At 38.5% G+C, this 25,468-nt stretch overlaps 1 protein-coding gene, 1 long non-coding RNA gene and 1 pseudogene across 4 annotated transcripts in view; all 3 read right to left on the reverse strand.

The window, feature by feature from the left end:
• LOC120619569 (uncharacterized) overlaps positions 1 to 21,478 on the reverse strand; it is a 69,606-nt gene extending 48,128 nt beyond the window's left edge. Inside the window, exons 1-2 of one of the 2 annotated variants that reach the window (XR_005657555.1) lie at positions 20,746 to 21,478; positions 20,481 to 20,601 (exon numbers count right to left, since the gene is read on the reverse strand). This is a non-coding gene — a long non-coding RNA (uncharacterized LOC120619569). Of the gene's footprint in view, positions 1 to 20,079; positions 20,602 to 20,745 lie in introns of those variants that run through there. The other variant, XR_005657554.1, reaches the window with a different exon arrangement.
• DIO2 (iodothyronine deiodinase 2) overlaps positions 1 to 25,468 on the reverse strand; it is a 196,293-nt gene that overhangs the window by 127,641 nt on the left and 43,184 nt on the right. The window contains exon 2 of one of the 2 annotated variants that reach the window (XM_039883950.1): positions 24,561 to 24,689. In XM_039883950.1, coding sequence (XP_039739884.1) covers positions 24,561 to 24,597 — 37 coding nt within the window. In that variant the 5' untranslated portion in view covers positions 24,598 to 24,689. Of the gene's footprint in view, positions 1 to 24,560; positions 24,693 to 25,468 lie in introns of both variants that reach the window. The other variant, XM_039883951.1, reaches the window with a different exon arrangement.
• Positions 5,979 to 6,102, reverse strand: LOC120619947 (uncharacterized; annotated as a pseudogene).

The following is a 25,468-nucleotide window of genomic DNA, read 5'->3' on the forward strand; positions in this document are numbered from 1 at the left end:
TGATAGTTTTAGAACATTATCACCACCTCCAAAAGTTTCCTTGTACCCCTTGTTTGCAGTTAATCCTTATTACCCTCCTAACCCCCATGCAACCACTGATCTGCTTTGTGTCTCTATATAGTTGTCTTTTCTCAATGTGTTATATACATGAAATTATATAATACATAGTCTTATATGCTGGGATTTTTTCACTAAGCAAATGTTTGAGGTTCAATTATGTTGTAGCATTTATCAGTAGTATACTCCTTTTCATTGATGACTAGTAATCTATTATATGTTTATCCATTCACCAATTGATGGTCATTTGGATTATTTCCAGTTTGGGGCTATGATGCATAATGTTACTATGAATATTCACATACATGTCCTTGTGTGGATATATGTTTTCACTAAAAATTTATCTTTTTTTCCCTCAAAATTAATTCTTTTTTTAAGTACCATAATTCTAAACTTTATTGGAGTGGTCAACACCCACAGAAAATAGCAACTGCAGCCAAGACTTTAAAAGAATGAAAAGCTGGATTTGATTCATTTCACTCAACTAAATTCTTTACCTCAGCTTTATTGTGTCCAGGTAAGTGTATACAGAGAAATGACATAAGGTCAACTCAAAATGCTAGAAGGTCAAGGGTTATGAACTTTTTTCTCTTAGGTGTACAATAGTCCGAAGAATACAATAAAATCTTCTCTGGCATCGACTCATTCAATGCCATAGGTCTTGAGATAAACAGAACAACAAATCTATTAAGACTTGATTCTCAGTTTAAATAATGTCTGTTCTAAGAAGTACTCAGCAAAATACTCTCTATCTCAGAACAGAAAATTTTTGCTACCGACTTACAGATATGTAGTGTATTTTTCTGGCAGGCAGACTATCCCTCCAACAGACTAAATGTTGTGTCATCCCCCGCAACCAAATTCTTATGTTGAAGTCCTAACCACCAATGTAAAGATATTAGAAGGTAGGGCTTTGAGAAGCAATCAGATTTAAATGAGGTCGTGAGGAGACGTATGCCCTTGTAAGAGGAGACCAAAGAACTGATCTTGCTCTCTCTCTGCCATGTGAGGATACAGCAGGAGGCAACCATCTGTAAGTTTGCAAGAGGGTCCTCACTGGAGCCTGACTGTGCCGGCACCCTGATCTCAGACTTTCAGCCTCCAGAACTATGAGAAATAAATGTCTGTTGTTAAGTCACCCAGTTTAGAGTATTTTGTTATTGCAGTCTGAACAGACTGAGACAGCCCCTTTCAATGACTTTCGCCCTACCCTAACATGACCCTTCCTTTCTCAAAACAAAACAATACAAGCAAAACTATGGAAATTAAGATGAATATTATTTTGTTGTTTGCTTCTAGTATAAGTGCTTATCTTGAAATTTTATGAAATTAAAAACACCCAGCAAGGTATTTTATTTATTCCCGGTATCTTGTAGATAGTTTTTCAGAGGCCCTTCTTTCATAATAAATATGTTATTGCAGTTTTTCCACATAAAAGAATGATTTTAATTTGCTTTAGTGTCAACATTTTTAATGAGGGCACACATTTCTGAAATTATAATTTAAATCACTAGGAAAATGTGATTTTTCTTTACGAAATGTGTTCAGAACAATCCTTGAGAAGCATAACCCTTGGTAAATTGAAGGGCATCCATAATGCACATAATCACTCTAGTGTATGTAGCTTTAACTGAGGTCTCTGATAAATGTCCCTTGTTTAGTTGGCAGAAGATGCATGAGGGAAAAATATAGCATCATCGTATGCCTCTTGGGACACTGCCTCATGAGCCCAAACTGTGCCAAATATTGATAACATAGTAACCACAGCAATGACTGTGTGTGATAAAATAGAGATGTCAAAAGTTCTGTACAATCAAAAAAGCGCATCTAATATTATCAACAGGATGTATTTCTGGGACAATCAGTAAACAACCTGAGCCGTGGGGATACCTCTTGGGAAGTCATGTGGTCAGACAAAAGGGCACAGGACAATTTCAGCCATAATCAGCACATTTAGCTTTCAAAACCAAATCATTATAATTACAAAAGGTTGCTGTGTCTCTGCATTCAGAGTACATTTACCTGAGGAATAGAAGTTGAACAAGGAGCTACATCTTGCTGCTGTTGCCATCTTCTTGGTTGTCAGAAAAAAAACCAAAATGGCATTCTTTTTAGGCTCTGATGGGACAGGAGCAACAGTGGTTTGGACCATTTGAATGTGAGGTGGCCATAGCGTACCGACTTTTGGTATCTTACAGTTGGAGACACCAGTTTGGAACTCAGAAGAAAAATCTGTCTGGAGAGTTGAAATTTTAATTCACTAACATAAAGATGCTAACTGAAGCATGGCAATGCATAAGCCAGTGAATAGATAATTTGCTGATTGAGGAGAAAACCAGGAGAAAACATTCCTAAGTGTCCATATACTATTAAGAACTTGCAGAGACAAAGAGCCTGCAAAAGCTGGTAGGCTGTCTCAGAAGCCTAAGGAAATGAGTGCGTACGACGCATAGATGAGGTGGGGTGTCCCTGCAGTGCCAAATGCTACAGAAACGTTATTGACGAAAAATCCTGAAAAGTATCCATTTGCTTTAGTAGTTAAGAGGTTGTTGGCAATCTTAACCAGACCACAATAGACTGAGTAGTGGAGAGAACAAAGACAGTGGAGATTACTCTTTCAAGATGTTTGGCTCTGAGAAGAAAGAAAGAGAGGTGTCACTAGTGGGAGGAAGAGAGGAAGGATACTTATTTAGTTATTTATTTAGGTAACTCAATAAACTAAAAGAGGTTTTGGAAAAGAAGTAGGGAGGGAAATATGGAAGACACGAAAAGAAGAAGGATTCTGATGAATTTTAGATACTCAGCCAGTATCAAGTTCAGGAGTGAGCGATCCAGATGCAAGGATCCCAGAGTTCACAGAGATTAGTTTGCTTGACTAGTCATGCTACTAATAAGTGTCAGAAACAAAGCCCGTCACAGATCTACCATTTCACAGCCAGGGCGTTTCCCGTTGTACCACTGCACAGTCCTGTTTAAGCCTACGGATCTGCCGAATGGTGCTTCCTGTGGGTGAAAAGGTAGATTCAGAAATGTCAGTAAGATCTGAAGAGGACGCACTCTTGAGAGCCAAATTCCTGATTTTTGTGATAGCTGGAAGGTCTAACAGCTTCCCTATACTGAAACAGGTTTCCTCTAATTTTCAATCCTCTTACCCCAATGCATTGTATCTGTTTCTGCTTACCCCTTAATTTGTCTGCCTTGTACCCATGGCTTTGCCTTGACAATGGCCTTTGTCATACTCTCAGGGTATGGTTGCTAGATAAAATGCAGGATGCCAAGTTAAATTTGAATTTCTAATAAATAATAAGTTTTTATTTAGTATAGATATGTCCCATTCAATCCTTGGAACATGTTTATGCTAAAAAGTTATTCATGTTTATCTGATATTCGAATTCAAATGGGCATCCTGTTTTGTTTGTTTGTTTGTTCATTTGTTTTGTTTTTTACTAAATATGGCAACCCTATCCCAGGGGTCAGATAGCCTGCTGATTTTTTCCTTTCCATCATTCCTACGCATTATGCAATGGTCAGCTCCTATTCCACAGTCTAGATTGAGGCCCAGATTGAGAACTATTCACATGCTCTGCTGGTATAGCTGTCCCCAAATAGCTGATTAACCTTAAATCACATATATTTATCTTAATGAAGTCTAGTGGGTTTTTCCCCCTAGATTATGCTTCTTTAGACATGTATTGTTCCAATAAATATCAAAATTTCTTAGTACCCCATGAGCAAACACTAATTAATGGCAGATAAAATCAATAGAAATGGAAGGAAAAAAGACAAAACTGCCTCGTATTTTTATTTTTCCTCAGATAATACACAAAGCAAATAAGAAATGATAATCACATTTAATCCCTACTAATTTGTTGATACATAAGGGGCAGTTCATGCAAAAAAATCTGGGTTGTATCCTCCTCATCTTATCTCAAAGAACTGCCTGGAAGTCAGCAACTATGAGTTGCTGACCCAACATGATAGCCTGAATAATAAATACAATGAAATAAGGGCTCAGTTAATTTATGCAACCCTGCCCTAATCTGCTAACTCAAGTATATACTAAGTACATATGTGAAAGAGTGGGAGAAGTGTTTAGTCCTCAAAAAAACCAAAAACACATTTTGCCCCAAGCATTTTTCCCCTTCATTTAAAAGTTAAATTGTGTATTTCAAAGATAAATCTAAGCCATGTGTCTCACTTTTTCCCGTTAACAGCAAACTGTTCTGAAAAAGCTCACTGTCATATCAAGGACTTCCAGAATGTCATTTTTATTACAAATGAGAAAACTACATTTTTTCCCTAAGCACAAAACAACATTCAATCTTGAAAATACATACATATGGTTCTAACTCACATTTCATGAACTACAATAATAATCTATTTTCAGCTGAACAATTTATAGCCTTCTGAAGATACTTATCTGATCAGTGTCATTAACAGTTTAACGGTTATTAAGAGTCTGCTATGCGCTAGACACTAGGCTATGTACTTCACAGTCTAATATCAATCACCCTGGTAGAGTTATATTATTAACTAATTTTAAAAAGATATTAAAGTCTCAAGATGTTATGTCACATGTGAAGCAAATATACAAGTTCTGGCTAACACAGAAGTCCATGGTCTTTTCATTTTCTCAATTGGTAGTATGTTCCCTTATAGATAAGAAAAGCTAAAGCTTCCCTATTTTCTATGAATCCATAGTCTTAATAAAAGATGTACACAAAAGTCTATTGATGCAGAGTTGACTGACCCATATTTTACTCAGTGGAGAACAATACACTAAGATGGTACGTGCATGAATCTAAAAACTAATCCGTCTTTACAAGAAATTATAAAATTCATCAAAATAGAATATACAGATTCTCTTTATTAAGATAATATATAATAAGTTCTATCTTCTGTGCTCACAGCTTTTCTGGAGGGTTGGGAGTTATATATGGATTATATTTTTTGGTATTATGAGGGTATAAGAAATTCTCAAAGTGTATGCATTACAGAGAGCCAAGAGGGAAGAGTGAATGGAAATACAGATTCTGGATTCCGACACTCGTGGGGGCCAAACCAAGTCCTACCGCTCATTTGCTGGTTATTCAATTATGGGTCCTTTGCTGAACTACTCGGTACCTCAGTGTCTTCACTTATAAAATGGACATCATAATACCTATTTACAGGAATGTTATAACAATTAAATGAGATTATATTAGGAAAATAGTTGGCCCAGTGCCTGGAACATAATAAGCAAGCATCCTGTAAATGGTGGTTGTGGTTGTAGCTGAATAATCAAGCCAAAAACTTTGGCAGTCATAGTAGGGCCATGGCGGCCAATGAGGCGACATTTTCAAATAATTATAGTCCATGAATAGGAAAAGGAGAAACCTAGCTAAGTGTTTGGCAGCATGGGAAGAAGAAGGGGGTGAGGGAAGATGACTGTCAGAATTGGCAAATGTGAAGACACCAAAGGGCTTGACAGCAAACTTGCTATGTATAACAAAGAAAAACAGGCTTTTTACACTTTGGGCCATAAATAAACTCCATCTGAATATTTCACACAAGAACAAAATAAAACATTGAAGGGATTATTTTTATTGGATTAAGAGAAATAAAAAATTAGGAGGTTCAGAATTTATATGACTTAGACATAGAAATGAGCATTAGCCCCACCAGCCTCTTGTCTAAAAGTAACTATATTATTACTAATGAGAATCATACATTGGAACTTTTAAAAACTGAAATTACAATTAATTGTAAGTTGTGTTTGTTTAGTGATAATAAAAATCTGCCTTTGAGGAAAAAGTCTGAATATAACCACTTTATTATTATTATTATTATTTATTTATTTATTTTAGGCAAGACAACCCTTGGTTCACCTCACAGATTGCAAAGATCTTGTCAGCTCACAATCTCTTATTTTTTATTTTTTACGCCTACAGCACCTGATCCGATCTTCCTAGGTGATATCCCATCCAAGTACTAACCAGGCTTGACCCTGCTTAGCTCCCGAGATCAGATGGGATCGGGCTTGCTCAGGGTGGCATGGCCATAGACTTTACTTTTCTATTTTAACAGCAAACTATGACCTGTGACCAAATATGGCCCACGGTCTGTTTTTGTAAATAAAGTTTCATTGGAACACAACCTCATTCACTTTCTTACTGCCATGGCTGCTTTTGTGCTAAAGACTATGTGAACTGCAAAGCCTAAAATATTACCACATGGCCCTTTATAACAAAAGTGTGCCAACCTTTTTCTTATAGGTAGGTATTTTGTCTTACTCATATTAGGCAGCCGTAACAAAACACCACAGAGTGGCCTGAACAAAAGACATTTCTTTTCTCATAGTTCTGGAGGCTGGAAGTCAGGGTATCAACATGGTTGGTTTCTGGTGAGGCTTTCCTCCAGGCATACAGGAGGCCACCATATCATTGTGTGCTCACATGTGGGGTTTTGTGGCGGGGGAGGGGGAGGGCAGGAGGAAGAGAGTGAGCACACCTCTCTGGGAATCTTCTTTTTAAGGACAGTAATCCTATTCTATTAGGGCCCCACCTGAAAAGGCAAAAAGGCAAGACCCTACATCAGCAAAAAGCTTATGACTCACTTTATTGCAATATTCACTTTATTGTGGTGGCCTGGACAGAACCTGCAAAATCTCTGAGATATGCCTGTACTTCATTTAACCTTAATTATCTTCTTGGAAGCCCTATCTCCAAATACAGTCACATTGAGAGGGAGGGCTTCAAAATATAGATTTTGGGGAGACACATTCAGTCTATAGCATATTTCAAACCTATGAAATATAATTTAGTCTGAAATATCCATTGTATTTCCTTTCCAATACACCCTCCAGTGTGCCTTTCTAAACACATCTGGAAAATAGGTTGAAAACAAAGTACAGTGGAAACCTTCTCCACTAACTATAAATAAAGAGACTATCCAGAAACCTTACCCCAATGTTACTCTTAGCAAAGCATTTAAGCTTGGAGAAAAATAGAGATGAAATGACTTCTGGAGGGCAGAACAAATTCTTCCATTGAGAAACTGAAAGGCACCTATTAATCCATTCCCCAAATGGTAGTTTTCATCATGTGGATGCCTTTTTATCTTACTGAGGAAAACAGCAGTGAAAGTACTTTGGGAGAATCTGTGATCAAGTGGGTTTTAAAGATTCAAATAAGCATTGATGGGTCAAAGTCAAGGTATAGGCCTCATCATTCTTGCACTATTTGCAAAAAGGATATAACTCTATTTCTCCAATAACCACAGAGCATTTTAAGAGACACTACCTCATTCATCTTCTGGGTGCCCTTTGAAGTAAGTGTCCCATATTTTATTTCTATTTTATAAATGGAAAAACTAGGGCAGAGAGCAGTTATATGCCTCTCCCTAGAGTGAATCAATCACCAGAGGAACTAAAATAGAACAATTTTAAATCCCTTGTTCTCTATGCATTCAACCACGAATTGGTGTATTAAAGACCTCTCCATAAATAAAAAGTGTCCTATGCTCACTGTAATAAAGTATTATTCACATTGTGATCATGATTTGTATTTCCTGCATTGCCAATATGGTGGATGCCTCTCTAACTTTGTTACTTTTAAGGACTCCCTTTTTCAATTATAAGGAACATGAACATCAATAGGAAAGAAATTTTAAATCAAAATAGGTTATGGCCAAAGCTCCAAAATTAATGTTGGATTCAGATCCTGGTACCATGCCGCCTCATGACATAGAAACAGGCTCTAGCACCATCTAGTGGGAGACCAAAGAAACTCATCGATTATTAAGAGGGTTGTTTGTCATCCTTGGGGTTCCCTTCATTGAGACGTTTGGATTACTTCCCGACTAAAGCTTCCTGGGGCTCACTCCCATATAAGCAAATATATCTTTCGTCGAAGTCATTGTAAAAGTACACCAAGGGTTGGACTTGGGCAACCTGTCATAGCTTCGTTCCCAATGACACAAAGTAATAAGGACAAGGACTAGAAGTGGGAGAAATGAGTTTAAATCTATTCCATCACCAGTTCCTTGGTCTTACACGAATTACCCAGTCTCTCCAAGTGCCCATTTATTTATCAATATAATGAAGTTAAGAGTAGTGATGATTAGGGGAGCTCTTTGATTTAGTAATATATCTAGATAGTGACTCTCAACAAATATTAGTTTCTTTCCTTGAAAGGATTCCAGTAACATTTCCCACATAACTCTGTCTTCTTTCTGCATGTGCCTGTGTCCAAATTTCCTCTTCTTATAAGGACACCAGTCCCATTGGATTAGACCCACCCTAATGACCTCATTTTAATTTAAATACCTCTTTAAGGACCCTATCCCCAAATACAGTCACCGAAGCACTAGGGGCTAGAACTTTAACATATGAATGTGTGAAGGAAGCACAATTTAGCCCATGGCAAGCACGATAGGCACATAGCCTCGCAGCAAGTAATTATAGAGGCAGGATAAATCCCCAGCCCTAGCCTAGTGTGGCCTAGCCAGGCTGCCTCCAGACAGAGGTAAGTAGGAAAACACAGTTTTATAGATCGAATGAAAGATCCCACTTACTTTCGTTTAAGGTAAACTGTGAAATCTTTTTCCTCTAGGATCATAGGTTTCTGAGATAAAAAGAAGTCTGCAAGTACAACAATGTATTGTTAATTACAGAAAGCCCCTCAGGTGTCCTTCACAAATAAGGAGGAGGAATCGAAACATTGATTCTATCCCCTAAATGGATTGAATCAATGATTTCTCAGTTATTATGTTACCTACAGTGCTAAACCAACTTGGAGAAACTTCATTTCATTATTTAGCTGACTCAGGAAGAGCTTTTTGTAACTTCTAGCTAATCTATAGTACAATTCAACATCTTCAGCTTCTAAAAAAAACTGCACTCTCCAGTTTTCATTCCGGAAAAAAAAAAGTGTCTGCCAGCATTTTCAAAATGTATTTTGTGAGGTGCACATATGTTAATATAGGTCTAGCAAAGACTGTCCACCTCGTTGCTCTCCTATTAAGCAGATTTCCCTTTACAGCCTCCCATATAGCCAGCCTCTGCATTTCACGTTTAGAGAGAACAGAATTGCAATGCTTTCCCTGCCTGCTGTACCATGACTATAACAGTTTTCTCCTTCCAATTTCTCCACCACAGCTATTTGCGTGCCTGGTATCCAGTCTTCCTCTGCCTGGGACAAAATAAAAAGTCGTAACAATAAAACACGAGCAGGGGCTTCACCATCCCACACAATTGCGCTCTCTAGTAATCATTATCATTATTTCCTCCGTTTATATTTTAAGCGACTCGAGTTTACTTCATAAGGAGAGAGAAAACTCAGGGCAAACATAGCAATATCAAGCAGGACTCATTTTGGAGGAATCCAAATGAAGCTAGGCCTGAAGGTCGGCCATGAATTTTTCTAGAAAAATTGTATATCATATTCAATTTTAAAGGCAGCTTGTTATATATTTACCTTGGGGTTGCATTATCGATCTAAAATGCCTGTGTTCAGTTGCCGTGCATGTTCACATGCCCGGCTTCACATGGGTAAGCCACTAGGTGCCATGTTTGATCTCCAGCTTCAACGGCTCATTCAGTCCTCAATATCATCTAACTCACTCCCTTAGTTCTTTTCTCTTCCTTCTTCCACTTGACAACTAGCTAATCCCTTCTTTTCCCTGAAGCTGACATAGTCCCCACTATACCAACATCACTGCTTTTACATCTTGGTTTCTAATACCATTCTTCAACTTAAATAAATAAATAAATACATAAATAAATACATAAATAAATAGATAGATAGAGATAGATAGATAGATAGATAGATAGATAGATAGATAAAAAACTAGAGCTGATTCTAGGTCTGACTCAGGGGGTACGCAAGGGGAGCCTGGAGCATCTCGTAGTGCCAGAAAGTACTCAATGAAAAAAGTTTTTAATATTAAAAAAGGATGGAGCATGTCAAAGGAACAAAAAAAACCCAAACTTAATAGAGCTCCAATAGCCAAAGCTGGAAAATTTGAGCAGCAAAATAAATAACATAGAATTGGATTATAATGTAAATATGAAATAAATATATGAGTCCATATTGATATAAATAAGTGATTGATTAAATAGGTAGAAGAGACAAATCTTTTGTACAGAAAAAGTACAAGTAATATATATATAGATACTCTCCCCTCATTAGGGACTGAATGTCTGTGTCCCTCCAAAACACATATGTTAATATTGTAGCCTCCAAGGTGATGGTATTAGGAGAAGGCGCCTTCAGGAGGTGACTAGGTAGAGCCCTCGGGAATGGAATAGTGCATGGCACTCACTTACTATGGACCAATAAGTGAGTTCTTACTAGGCATCTAATCTTATGGTGCCTTAATCTTGGATTCCCAGCCTCCAGAACTGTTAGAAATAAATTTCTGTTGTTTATAAGCCATTCAGTCTACAGTATTTTGTGACAGCAGCCCAAGCTGACTAAGACATTCTTCCAGAAGGTAGAGCTTAATCTCCCCCACACCCTGCTCTGAATGTGAGCTGGATTAATGACTCACTTCCAAAAAATATAGAAAGAGAAAAATAGTACATTTATAATGAAGAAAACTGGCAAACACTAATTCAAGTGAGTGATCAAGGTTAATATTCCAGCAACAAGTCATGTCGATACCATGTACTCTCTCATATGATGCTATGAGAAAGGCATATTACCTCTGTGATATTCATCTCCCAAACACATAACGTCAATTTAATCATGAGAAAAACATCAAACTTAAACTGAGGGACAATTTTTAAAATACCTGAACAATTCTCTTCAAAACTGTCAAGGTCATGAAAAACAGTGAGACACTCACAGATCAGAGGAGACTAAAGAGATGGGACAACTAAAAGCAAAGTGGTGTCCAGGATTGGTCCTGGGTACAGAAAAGAGGCATCCGTGGGAAAAAACTGGTAAAATCTAAATAAAGTCTAGAGTTTATTTAATACCTACGTGAATTTCTTAGTTTTCCATCTTGGTCCCATGGTTTTATGAGATGCTGACATTATGGGAAACTGGGTGAAGATCATACAGGATTTCTCTGGATTATCTTTATCACTTTTCCATAAATCTGAAAGCACTCTAAACTAAAAATATCAAAAAATTAAGAAGCAAAAATAATTGTTGCTTTTTAACATTTTCTTCATCTATGACTTGACCACTACAGAATTTTCCTTCAGGAAAAGGTAGACAGAGGAAGAAGATAACTAAAATGAATATGACAATAACTTTGGAGGATAGTAACATACTTCAGACATAAGTCACATAGCATGAAATTAATACTTTTAAGATGTACAATTCATTGTGTTTCAGTATATTCACAAAGTTGTACAACTATCACCATTATCCAATTCCAGAATGTCTTTATTAGCCCAAAAGAAACCCCATATCCCTTGGCGGTCACTCTCATTCCCCTCTCTCCAAAGTCCCTGACAACCAATAATCTATTTTGTATATTTATCAATTTGCCTTTTCTGGACATTTTATATAAATAAAATCATAATATTTGGCCTTTTATTTCCACCTTCTTTCACTTAGAATAATGTTTTTAAGATTGATCCTATTATAGCATAAATCAGTACATCATTCCTTTTTATGGCTTAATAATATTTCATTGTACAGATATGTCACATTTAGTTTATCCATTCATCATTTGATGAGCACTGGCTTGTTTCTGTTTTTTTGGTTGCTACAAATAGTCCTGCTATGAATATTCTTGCACAAGTTTTTCTGGAAGTATATGCTTTCCTTCCTCTAGGGTATTTTTGGAGTGAAATTCTCTAGGAGTAAAATTGCTATATCACATGATAACTGTGTTTAACCTTATGAGAAACTGCCAAACTGTTTTTTCAATGTGGCTGCACAATTTACATTCTCATCAGCAACACATGAGAGTTCCAGTTTTTCCATATCTTCACCAATGCCTTTTATTATCCTTTTTTTTTTATTATAAATATCCTAATGAATATGAAGAAGTATCTCATTGTAGTTTTGATTTGCATTTCTCTAATGGCTAATAATGTTGAGCATCTTTTCATGTGCTTATTAGCCATTTCTATATCTTCTTTGGAGAAATGTCTATTCAAATCCGTTGCCCACTTTTAATTGAATTGCATCTCTTTTTATTGTCAAATTTTAATAGTTATTATGTATTCTGGATAGTTAACCTTTATCAGATATATGATTTGCAAATATTTTTTGCCATTCTGTAGGTCACCTTTTCACATTCTTAATAGTATCCTTTGATGCACAAATGTTTTTAATTTTGTCATGTATTTTTTTATTGTATTTTTGGTGTCATATCTAAAAACTTATTGCCTCATAGAGGCAATTACTCCAAGGCAACTACCTTGTTTTCATGTGGAATCCTGTTGTCGCCAAATTTCAATAAAACAGAGAGTATTGGGCTATAGGCACTACATAAAGCTCCAGCTTTCATCACAATATAGTAAATTTTTCATGAAACACTCATGACTACAGAATAAATCAAAATAACTTTGAGGCGAGGGAGAGTGAGAAGGGAAATTGTCATATCCTTTCTTGAAGTTTTGTTACTTTTTTAAGTTTAAATTATTCATGAGCTCAGATGCATTATAGCAAGTTTTAATTTTCTGTCTTTAACTGAAAATTAATAAAAATTCTAGTAATATACAAAAGACAAAATTCAGCAGTAGAGATCATTCATTTATGAGATCCAATAAACTAAAACTTTCTGTAGTAGAAACCTTCATGATGTGATTGGGTCGATATCATGAATGTTTTGAAGAAAACAAACCAAATTACAATTTCCAAATCAAGGAATAAAAAAATATTAAACTTTTTGAGTATAAGTACAGAAAATGTTGTACCTCGCTTTTGCAGAATTTATGAATCTTACTATCACCCTGTTTGGAAAAAGGGTCTTAAATTTATTGAGTCAGAGGAAACACTGACTTGATATTGGTCTAGAGATCATTAGGAGGCTAAAGAAAAGGATATGGCACTCAAATTCTCCAGGCAATATTTTTAAATACAGGATCCTTCCTTAATTTTTCTAGCCCATTCAAGGCTGAAGTCATGCTGACTAAATCCCCATCATTCAGTCCCATACCTATTTCCAACATCCTGTCTTGCTGGACCACTTTGACACTGACTGGCAGCTGAATTGTCAAGTTCTACAAATAGCATGTTTCCCTGGTTGGCTGAACATCTCCTCGTCTGTTTAGAATAGTTCTAAAATACCAGCTCCCCACACCTTCCATCCATACACCTGGGTGGGCAGGTCAAGAGGTTGGGACTCTGGAGCTAAGTCAATTTTCCTGGTGCCTAACCCTCCTGGCTCTCAGGCGATCTCCTGAGCTCAAAATTTCCTTCTCAAATATAACCCACGCCTACAGGCATAGGCAGAAACCCAGATGGGATTACCATTCCAAACTCAAGAATCCCCTAGGCCAGTTACTGATTATTTTTCAAAGTTTATAACAGTCTGCTCTGTAAATTTAACATTATCTAAGTAAATGATTATTAGAACTTTCCACTCTTGTGACATAGAAGTAACGGTTATAGTTTAATTATTCCATTGAATTAAATTTAAACATTCGAACATAGAAAAAGTAATTTTATTTAATAAATTTTGTAAAAGACAGGTTATTCCTAAATTCTAGATGTTAAGAATAAATATCTGAGTAATAATTCAATAGCAGTGGCCTAATCATTTAAAGATGGGTTCTTTGAGGTCAGGGTTAAGGTATTTTGGCAGCAAGTGGCATACACATGGGTCCACAGATCACAACCTCCCTGGCCATGGTTGAGTCACTGTGGACAGAATATTAAAAGGATGGGGGATGGGGACAGATTTCTAAACATGAGTCTGGAATGAGCTAATCAGCCTAGTCTCATTCACCGTTGTGTCTTTTCAGTGAAAAGGAACAATTTATTTATCTTCTGAAACAGGATAAGATGGAAACTTCTCCAGATTTCACATGTTTCTCAGAAAATGAAAGCATCTGCCTTATTCTCCCACATCCGCTCTCCCCTCTGCCTTTGGTTTTGCAACAAGAAGTTTCCCTGAACTCATACTGAGGCAACACATGGAACGTTGCCACAGACAAAGCAGATGGAAACTGGAAGGCTAACTGGCCCCGTGTTTGTCAGTGTGACCACTTCAGAATCACGTTTGTGAAACGGTTCCCGAACTCCATCAGAGACCAACTGCATCAATCAGAATATCTGGGCATGGGTTCAGGGAGGCTATATTTTGGGGTGATGGGCTTCAGAAAGTTAACCTTGCTGACTCTAACGATACTGAAGTTTGAGAAGTATTAGCAGTAGACACTTTACCAAAGACAGAAGGGAGCCCCAGAGGTGGAGCCGGAGTTGGTAGAAGGTAACTGACCTTGGCAGAGAGAAAGGATTCGGGAAGAATTTGATGTTTGAACAGAGAAGAAATCATAATATATCATCTTCTTCAGTCATGAAAAGGGGTCTTTCCTCACACAAGCTTCAGAGACTGGAGAAATAATATGTACAACACTAGAGACATCACCCTTGATTTAGAGGGAGGCTCCTTAAGGTCAAAGTCGCTCGAGGAGGCATGTTCCAGGAGTGGGCATGAGGGAGCAAAGGAAAGAAGTAAGGAGAAGAGGGATAATCTGGTAGAAAATAAGAGGTATTACCTTTGTGGCTATAAAGCAAATCTCTAAAAAGCAGACATGTATTGGCTTTATGAGATACCAATGCAAAAGACACACAGGAAGAATTCTGCAATAAGAACAGCAAGCATAAAAAGATACCTTGCTCTCGGTGAGGCAAAAACCAGTTAGAATGACTTTGTGCAGAGTAGCCATACTGACTAAAATTAAAGATCTGTGTTTTGAAAGCAGAAACTTTAGCAAAGAAGTGCCATGTGTGTACAATGATATAACGATGATATTGCCTATCATATAGACAAGGTGAATGTATATGAGGACTTTAATTTCTCAGTGTACATTAATAATTAACCTGCTCATTAGGCTTATTAGAGAGAATTAGTCCCTAATTGGAACAGAACCACCACAAGGCAAATTATTAAAATAACTGATGGAACTTTCTTGGCTGCTCCAGATAGTTATATGTCTAGTGTGAGAAAAGAATGGAGAATTTTCGATCTCAAAGAACTAGAAAGTGTGATTGCTTTGATGCAGTCAAGTAAAGATTGAATTCTTTGAGTACTGAAGTAGGGTTTAATACAGACACTGTGAAGAGAGAATATTTTAAAAATAGATATGTTTTTCTGGTGGGAGATAATAAAGGAGGCTGTGATGCGTGGGGAAGGGGTATATGGGAAGTCTCTGTACTTTCCTCTCATTTTCACCACGAGCCTAAAAATGCTCTAAAACAAAATAGAACCTTAAAGAGAAAACAGGTATGTTTCTGTGTTTTGACATAACAAGTTTTCTACCTAGTATATGAGGCCACCGTATGGCTTGTCTCTGTTGATGCCACATTAGGTAAGAAGACCACAACTGTGTTTATGTATATGAATACATTCATGTAAATTAACTTTTTCAAACTATATTTGACATGGCTTTGGTATCTGGAGGTCTTACAGATTTAGTAACTAAATAATGCTATCTTTCAAAAAAATCTATACTTGAAACTTTCCACTTGGAAATTGAAAAATAAACTTTGCTAAATATAAAAATAAGTGATACTAAAGATGATTGCATCCAATATTTTATCTTAACTTTTCACGCCCATCTCAAATATTTACAAATACTTTTAAGGCATTATGAACTATGGCTCAGCTCTTTTTAGATTCTGGGATATCTTCGCTGATTTATATCCTAGAATATTACAGAAAAAAAAAATCAAAATAACTCTTTGAAAAATGCCTGGCTCCATTGATTTTGTGGAGAGGCTCTTGCTTGGCTGAATTTAATTTAAATGTAGTCCTTTGTTATTGCTTCGAGAGGACGACAGTCATTTCTAACAAGCACAAATTATTCAGAGCATGACCCTAAATGCTGTATTTCAAATAGCAAAAGAAAACAAGCTATCCTCTAACCTACTTCGCATCGCAGGAAGAGGGGCTGTGTGAAAAGAGAGCTGAGAAAGGACAACCTGACCCAGAGAGATTAGCCCTCCCAGTTTTAGTGGGTCTCTGGATGAGCCAGTTGCACAAATACAAGAAGATCAGGCCAGCATCCTGGAAGGAGGGAGGGGAGTTGGTATCACCCTCCTTGGATAGATGTTTGCCAAGTTCTAGTTAACCCACTTACAGTAAAACCATTGTGGACTCTTTAGTAGAGCAAGCCTCAAATCTACATGGCATGCACGATTTTTTGATGGCCATGGCCACAGCCAGTAACTGCAATTTAGTGGCTTACACATTATCATGAAAGGGGGCGGGCAAAGGCTCAAGAGCAGTGGATTGTATGGCAATAGGAAATAGGACACATTTTGTGCAGTCGCCAACTCCTTTGCATTTCTGAGGATGAAATGCCCCCTAGATCAAAGTGACAAAGTGGTTAGGATATTCACGGGACGGAGGACAAAAGGAGTTCATTTGCTGCCAAAAAACAGTCTTCTGTTAAGTATTTAGAAGTTTAATAACAGTACTTACATGAGAAGCAGAATGCAGGAGAGTAACTTGAAAGTGTGCACAGTTTAACAGAAACTGGTCATTCTTCTTCACAAAGCCAGGCAATTGGTGAAGAGGCTTAACCTCATTCACTCATTCATTCATCAGACATATATTGAGTACCTACTGTATGAGGCACTGAGCTCGGTATTGTAAGGAATGTAAATATGCTAAAGAAAAGCCTCAACCTTTACGGAGCATGGAGGCTAATATAACAATATATTTAATACACGTACAAATCGAGATGTCAGGCTACCTATCGAGCACTTGCAAAGAAAGTAGACAAAAACTAGTTCTGCAATTTTAGCCCATCATTCTCCTCAAGAGGATAAAAGGATTGTAGTTAAAGAGGCAAAGGGAGAGAATTTTTTTTGGAGGGAGCTGCTGGAATTCTATGCATTTTCCTCTCTACATGCACTTCCCCTGCTAATAGAGAAGTTGGGGTGGTGGGGTGGGTATTCTCTTTGTTTCATACTGAATGAAAGATATTTCAAGAGAACCGCTTGGGGAACTTGGCCTGCATCTCTTTATATGGGGCTGCAAGATGCAATGCAAGACCCACGCTTGAAAAAAATCTCCAGGCAAGAAGCTGGATGAAGCTGCCTGTGGCGTATGATTTGAGGGCTGTATGGAGAGCAAACTGTGCCTGTACTGATGGCAAAGACAAGAACGCATAAATGTTTCCCAAGTACTTCACGATGTTCATAGCCCATGGGAAACAGCTATGTTAGAGCTGTTTAAAGTTCTTTACCCAAGAGGGCTGCTGAGAGGATTGTAGGGTTTAAGAGGAATAGAAGAAGATGACGGGAGTGGAAAATAAAGGTGCCTTGCACCTACATCTGACGGAGATCAGCACATTTTATTTAGTAGTTATAACACATTAAGGTGGAAACCCTCAGTCTCATTAAGAAACTTAAACTGTTATGGGAGAAATTTTTTTAAGTCACTTAAGACTTGTCATACATCACTAATGTGTCACTGAATAAAGGCTGGGTCTAAACCCAAGTAGTCAAATGAACAGTGAAATTTTAAGTTATTATTCAGATATTTAAGTTAGAGAACTTTAAGTTTTTGGAAAGTTACAGTATGGAAGTTTGAGAAATAATAATTTTTATCTACATGTCTAAGATATTAAGACATGATAGAAATAAAAATGCAGACTCAAAGTCAGTCCAAGTATATTTGGTTCTTTAGCATAAAAAATCTTTAGGGTGATGCCCTTTAAGAATAAATCATATGGGGAATTATAGAGGGTTTGCATCCTCTTTTGTAGAGGAGCTGGGATGGGGTAAAGGTAGGAGAGAGAAAGTGGCTTCTCTCATCTTAGCCTTACTCCTCCAAATGGGGAGGTGAGGACATTCAGAGAGCCAAGGACAAACCCTGCCTCCGTGCCCCAGCTTCCTTCCTTCTTTACCTCATTAGCAAGTCCCCCTTCCCATTGCCTTGCTCCTCTAGCCCCTTGACTGCCTCGCTGAAGAGGCCATGGCCTTACTAGTCCCCTCGAGGATGAGGCCATGGTGTGCCGTAGTCCATAGACAGCTAAAGCATAATCCAGCTCTCTCTTCTGAGGCCAGAGACATTAAGTGGCCCATTCATCATAGTTCACTGGTAGGTGACAATGACAGAAGGAGAACCATAGTTTTTTGCTTCTCTAATTGGGCTCTTTTGACTATATTACCTTAGATGGAAGGTATAAAGGAAGGAGCACGGGGTTACATATACACACACACACAAAGGTTAAATATTGCCCTGCCTCATCCCACATAGTAGTTAGTTAGAGGCCACAGTTTCAAGAAATGTTATTTAGTATTAGGCAGCAACCCTTCAAAAAATAAAAGTAATTTGGAAACTGCAAAGAAAACTATAGAACCACTTCATATGCTATGAGGTTACACCGCATGCCACGAATCAAACAATTGAATAAATAAGCTGGGACTGTCATGAAAGTCCCATTAATGCTCATGTCATCACTACCCAGAAAAATCGCTCAATTAAGTAACTTCTGAAAAATCACGTCTATAATCTCCAATCCACTGCAGTTCTTAGCGTACAAAAATCTTATGTGCTTTGGTGCCCAGTACAGATGGATGTGTTAGGCAAAGGGCCGTAAGGTTGTATGTACAGCCTCGCAAGAGGTAATTTTGTTCTCTGTGGGGCTCCTGTCTCATCATGGTGCATGGGGTCTGTGTCTTCTAGGAACTATTCTGATGCTAGAGTCAAGACTGGCCAAGTCCTTACTCTGCAACCTCACAGCAGGTGCCTGCAGGCCTTCACAGAAGGTCCTCGCTTTGAAAGCAAAAGGCTGAACAGAGCTGCTGCTAAGAGAATCTCCTACACTTGGGGATACATTCCTTTATCTGACTATGGGGATAAAACCAAATGGCTCAAATAAAACACCTGGTCTCCCCCTGCCAACTGTTCTTTCAATGGCAAAAAAGCAATTTTTTTTCATAACATGAATAATTTTTTAAAATGTACCAATGAGATTTTTACGCAATATTAGAAAGAAGGACTGTGAATAGTTAATTCCCTTTTTAAGAGATTTATGGATTTCAACCAGTTAAGCCCCAGGGTATGACTACCTCATTACTCCTGTGCACTCAGAATAGATATGGAATAGGTTGGGTGTGACCAATGAATACCACGTTTTGCCAAAAACTTGTAAAGAACAAGCTGTGGATGCAGAAGGATATGTACCAAGTGTTACCTAAGTGGAATTCACATTTATGAAAGGCAAGCAGCATCTGGCAGAGCAAGCGACCCGTGTTTAGAGCCATTCACATATCTGCCACGTTGCCAGGCTCCCAAACAAACCACATTGTCTTGTCCCCATCCCGGGCCTCTGCCCCTCAGAGTATTTCCTCTTCTTTCTCTACCACACGGAAACTGCCGACCTGCTCTCTCTCTGGTCTCCTCTGTGACTTGTTTCTCTAGCTGTTCCTGGAAATGGATATATTCTCATCCACTCTTACTCTTGGGAGGCACATGAGCAGTGTGGAAGTTTACACCTACTGTTTCCATTCAATTCTACTCTTAAAGAGTTCTCCTAAAGAGAGAGAGCTAGGAAGGGCACAGGAGTTCTTCTTGACAGAAACACTCATTGGGTGAAAAAAGGAGCAACTGGTCCGAAGAATTCCATCGATAAGGACTCACATCAAATGAGCCCCTACTCTATGCTGGGCACTGTTCTAAGAGCTTTACCAGAAACGACTCATCTAATTCTTTTCACGTTCTCATGACCAAGATGCTTCTAGAATCCCCATTTACAGAGTAGGCAATAGAAATACAGAGAAACAAAGTCAATCATTCAGGATTAGAATGCTAGAGCCAGACAGTTCTGCTCAAGAATGAAAATAAAATTAATTGAACACTCAGTCGGTTTCATTAGTGTTAGTTATGTGCCAGGCATTGTGCTGTGTGAGTTATAGATATTATTTTATTGAATGCCAACAACAACCCCTTGATGTCCATTTATACAATGTTCTATATCCCATCCAAAGTTCGGAAATATTAAACAATGGAGCCAGGATCTAAACCATGGTTAGAATGAAGAAAGATTTATTTCTTCTCCTCACTGTTGCCCCTGCGAAGTTATGTATAGCTAGTCCCTACAGAGAGAGGGTGGAATGCTGATGACATGAAGTACCCACCATTACAGGTGCTCAGGGAGGGGCCAGACGCTTATTTGAATGGGATGGCCTCTTAAAGTCATTTCCGTATTTCCACAGATCTAGGGATATATGTTTATATTCATTCGCATTTTTTTCATGTCTTTCTTGTCTTCTTTTCCTACCAGGTTTCTATTTACTCACCTTGAGGTCACAAACTGCCTTTTCTTTTTCATGTTTATCTTCTCACAATATCTGGGTGACATATTCAATAATTCTACTGCTGCTGCTGCTATGGCTGAGAAGTTTGGGATGATGAAAGGCCCTGAAAAACAAGTCCGAATTGTCTTCTTACAAAACAGACATTTCTTTGCTCAGTGTTTTCTGCCCAGAGCGAGGATCGCATTGTTCAGACTTGTAGTGGACTGGGTGCTCCCGAAACAGTGGCGCCTCCACACCCATGCATTACCTCAGGGAGGTTTTCTTCCTCTTCGGGTCTGGAATATCTCGGTTGATGGTAGTTCTGATATACCTGGAACTTTGTGATCAGGCACAGATGAAGAAGAAAAGTGTTCCACGTTGACGGAAAGTCATTAGGTTCTGAATTCATTATTGCAATGGACCGTTTCTCCAAGAGGGAGGACATCATAACAAATATAATAATAATAATTAGCTAATATGTATTAAGCATATACTATGTGCCACTCTAACTGAGCACTTCACATTTATTATCTCATTTAACCCTCACGTACACGAGAAAACTGAAATATGGACTGAGATCCATCATCAGGTTACAAGTAGGAAACTGAGACTTCGGAAAATTAAATAACTAGTTCAGGGTCTCACGTTCAAGAGGAATGGAAATAGTATTTTAAAATAACTACTACATCCGGGAAGCCGGCCCACTTGACCACTATCCAACATGGCCTCTCACCATCCAATGTGAATGACTGACAAAGCATCACTAAGTTGTGCCAACACAAGTGCACCTATGGATGCCACTCACTAGCACTTTTACGAAGGCCTTCTGTGTAGAGGTAAGTTCTCACCTGACCTAAATTACTGCCACACTGACTGCTAGTTCAAAATAACCTTGACTCAACTTGACATTTCCTGGGTAGACTTTTACTATACTTCCAAATGTCATCAAATCCGTACACTGTATTCGGTGTACTTCTTGAAGCCCTTCTTCTGTGGGAACTTCTTCTCTTATATGCTTATTTATTTATGTCTAGTGATCCTCAGATTTATAGTTTAAAGAATTGGAGACAGGATAGTGTGTGTGTGTGTGTGTGTGTGTAATCTCAAAGGTCTTGCTTTAAAAAACACTGATTTTTTTTCTGTTGTTATTATTTAGGGAGAGGGTGTTCACTTTTGTTTTATCCCATCGAGGCTTATCTTTTTTAAAGTATTTAGCTTCAGAAACATGGTAAAATATATATTTTTTTAATTTTGGCCACTTGCTTTTTACAAAATAGCTTTAGGGTATATTTTGTGTCACTGATTACTTAAAACCATGGAAATAAAAAATAATTATTATTTATAAAAGTACAAGAACCAATTAGATGGACATTTCAATATATAAAACATTAAGACTATCGAGACAATACCAGGCTAACTAAAGACAGAGGGAATTAAGCCTCTAAATTGGCTTGAAATGATAATATTATGGAAGTTTTACCTTAAAACTTCCTTAGAAATGAATTATCTCATTACCCTTACTTCCAGGTGAGAAAGAATAAGACCCACTGTGTGAGGGGAACTCGTTGGGTTCATATGGGTAGTTAAGATGAGAAGCAAGGCCACATTTTGCAATCCTTTCTCAGGCTTGTCACTTATTCTCACCACTTGCATCTTCTGTTTCCTATTTAGTTTTATTCCTGATCTTTCTTCCTCACTCCTTCACCAAAAGATATTTTTCATTAGAGAGCACTCTGGCCCATTCTCCAAGAGATCTACATTCAGATTCTATCCCTGCTGATAATTCACCATGGGACACACCATTTGCCCTAGTGCTGGCCCTGTGCTGTAACTTTGCTCAGCTGCCTCTCTCTCTCCCTCCTCCCCTCCTCCTCTCTTCTCTTCTCTTCTCTTCTCTCTCTCTCTCATTGATCCCAAAATAACAGCAATGAGTGCAGTGCTGATGCATGTACCATAGACCACGGGCTACATTAACAGAGACAACTGACTCGCTCTGAATTTTACAATCTGGGAAGCCCTATATCTCAGCCAGTTACTTCTTAAAGCACCTGGAAGTTACAAGCAAGTGATGTAACATGTCCTCTTAATAACACGCCAGAGACAAGATTAAATATTGGTCTTTCTCATGGACATTCAGCCAGGAGTCAAACGCTGCCTTTCCCCTTTACTATGGTGAAGTAAAATATTTGTGTCAGATGGTTCCAGTATATTTCATCACCTTGGTGTTTTCCTTTCACAGAAATTCTTTTGCCAGAACAGATCAAGGGTGTTCATCCGCTGATGGCAGGGTTCTGAGTAGCCAATAACAGATACTACCCTAAAATTTTCGCTTGCCTTCTTCATACACTGGAGTAGCAGAGGGAACTGTGCTGTAAGTGCCAGGGAGGAGGAGAGTTTTTGCATCCTCTGCAGACATTAGAAGTCTTCTCATACTGTCTCATGTGATGTCTGTAACTGCCACTGGAGATGGCACAGAGAGGGGTGCCAGCTGGCAAGCTACCTGCTGGCTGGCTCTCTGAAACAGGTTCAACTACTTAAATCAAAGTTAATTGCCAAGGCAAGATCATCCTAATCCCGCATCAGAAAAAGATCGAAACCCTGACAGTGAAAGGAGTTGGCAGGGACTATGGGGAGGTGCTTCTGCGTGCAAAGATTCTGGCTGAGCAGATGCATCTTTTGTTCAATAGCTATATCTTACTGGATCATGTTATGGTTAAGTTGTGTCCACTCAAAATTCCTATGTTGAAGTCCTAACCCCCAGTACCACAGAAAGTAACCTTATTTTGAAATAGGGTTGTGGCAGATATAATTAGTTCAGACGAGATTATACTAGAATAGGGTGGGCCCCAAACCAAAATGACTGGTGTCCTTAGAAGAGGACACAGACGCACAGGGAAAACACCATGTGACCATGAAGGCAGAGATCAGGGTGATGTTTCTATAAGCCAAGGAATGCCAGAGATTGCCAGGAACCACCAGAAGCTGGAGAGAGGCATGGAAGAAATTTCTCTCACAGTTGTGAAGGAACCAACCCTGGTGGGCACCTTGATCTTGGACTTCTAGGCTCCAGAACAGAGAGACAATGAATTTCTGTTGTTTAAGTCACCCAATTTGTGGTACTTTTTATGGTAACCCCTGATAAACTAGTATAGACTACTTTTCCAAAGTTCTGAAAGACGTAACATAAAGCTCTAGCAATCTGTATATTCCAGTAACAAGTTGGTGGAATAGAAGAAGGTTTGTATAATTCATCACAGTGAATATTTCTCCTTATTGGGTGACATTATTTATTTCTACCCAGTGAATACCATCACTTGAATTCTCAAAATAAACTAAAACAATAAGCAAAACTAACTCATTAATAAAATGTAGGTCTTTCTGCACAATTCTTTCAAAAGCAGAGTGTCATTTTCAGCGTGGAGTTAAGACCAGCTAAAGACTTTCCATGACTCGGCTGGTGCACTGGAGAGGTATATTCTTTCCTTTCCCACCACAAATATCATCATGCAGCTGTGGTGTATCAGACACTCTGATAGGCCTTAGAGACCCAACGGCAGGCAAAACTGATAGCAATTATTTTCACAGTGAGAAAGACAGATATCGAACAAATAGTTCCTCAAATGGACGCGACTCTTAACTGTGACAACTGCAATGAAGGAGAAGTATCACCATACTTGGTAGGTAGCTATTTCCTGTGGGCAGGCAGGAGCTGGGCTTACCCTGTATTCCAAGCGAAGGCTAAAATACTATGAGTTTTCTCCCATCAAAAGAAAACACTGAATATTACATTCAGGGAACCAAACCACTGTCAAAAATAATCATCTTCGTAAAACATAGGCCCCCAAAGAAGGAGGAGATAGGAGCTGAAAGTGGTAAGGAAGAGAAGGAAAGAGGCAAATGGGGCACGGGGAGAATTAAAGAAATGGGAAACTCAGGACAAGATGCTGGTCCATCCTTATTCAGGATTCACGAATAGAGAGTGAAGACATACAGCCAGGCTGTGAGCGTGGCGGTGGTGAATGGCATGCGGTCAGACATGAGATTTTGTGCAGTTGAAAGGATCTACCCAAAACAAAAGCTTACCTTTGTTTGCAGCTCTGTCCTTTTTAAACTGGAACATCACTGTTCAGAATGCTCCTTGCTCTGTGCAGTTGTGAACACTTGAGCCGGCTGCCAAACGACGTAGCTGGTCACCAAAGAAGCTGCTGAATGCTGCTGAAGAAGGAGAAGAAAATCCATTGAATCAGTCCTGAGCACTGCAAATGCAGCTGCCTCTCTCAATTACTTTGTCAAGTCCCATTATAATTGTAGCTCTGATCACATGTGAGGTTTTCCCACCAGGGATACAGAGCCAAGATCCTCAAAGTGCCAGCGTGTACCCCAAGGCCACCATGGACAGGTCTGCAGCTGCTGTGTCACTTGCCCTTGGTGGAATTTAACAAGATAAACTGCTTCCTTGGCATTTATACTGCACTTAGCATGGGTTATATTTACACCTCTTGCCTGCTGGTGATGACCAACTAGATGATCTACTTCGAGATCTCTCAAACAACCTAGGCATAGCGGATTTGAAAATACTTTGAAAACAATAAATGCATAAATGCATGAACCCTACTGTTTTTTCGAAACAAATATTCAGGGAACATCTCTCCTGATAGCTGGAGGCTGGGTCGACTAGTAAATGATACCACCGGGGAGGAGAACTCCATCGTGGAACAGAAATAAGCTGGCATCCCAGCACATAATTCTACCATGACCCTTGATTCATTCTTGTCTGTTTGAGCTTGCATAATTCAGAAGCATGGCTGTCATAGTTGGAGGTATCAAACTATCTTGATGTGACTAGTTGCATTACTATAATGCCTGGGTGAATAATACAAGAGAAAAGCTATTTTGAAAGCTATTAAGTTATATGGCAAAGCTGACCTATGGCACATTTAGCATCCTGTTTAAAAGTGAGTGGGAAAAAGATAATAAAAATGTATCATCTG

Source organism: Pteropus medius, unplaced genomic scaffold, assembly GCF_902729225.1.
Source record: "Pteropus medius unplaced genomic scaffold, Ma_sr-lr_union100, whole genome shotgun sequence".
Classification (NCBI taxonomy): domain Eukaryota; kingdom Metazoa; phylum Chordata; class Mammalia; order Chiroptera; family Pteropodidae; genus Pteropus; species Pteropus medius.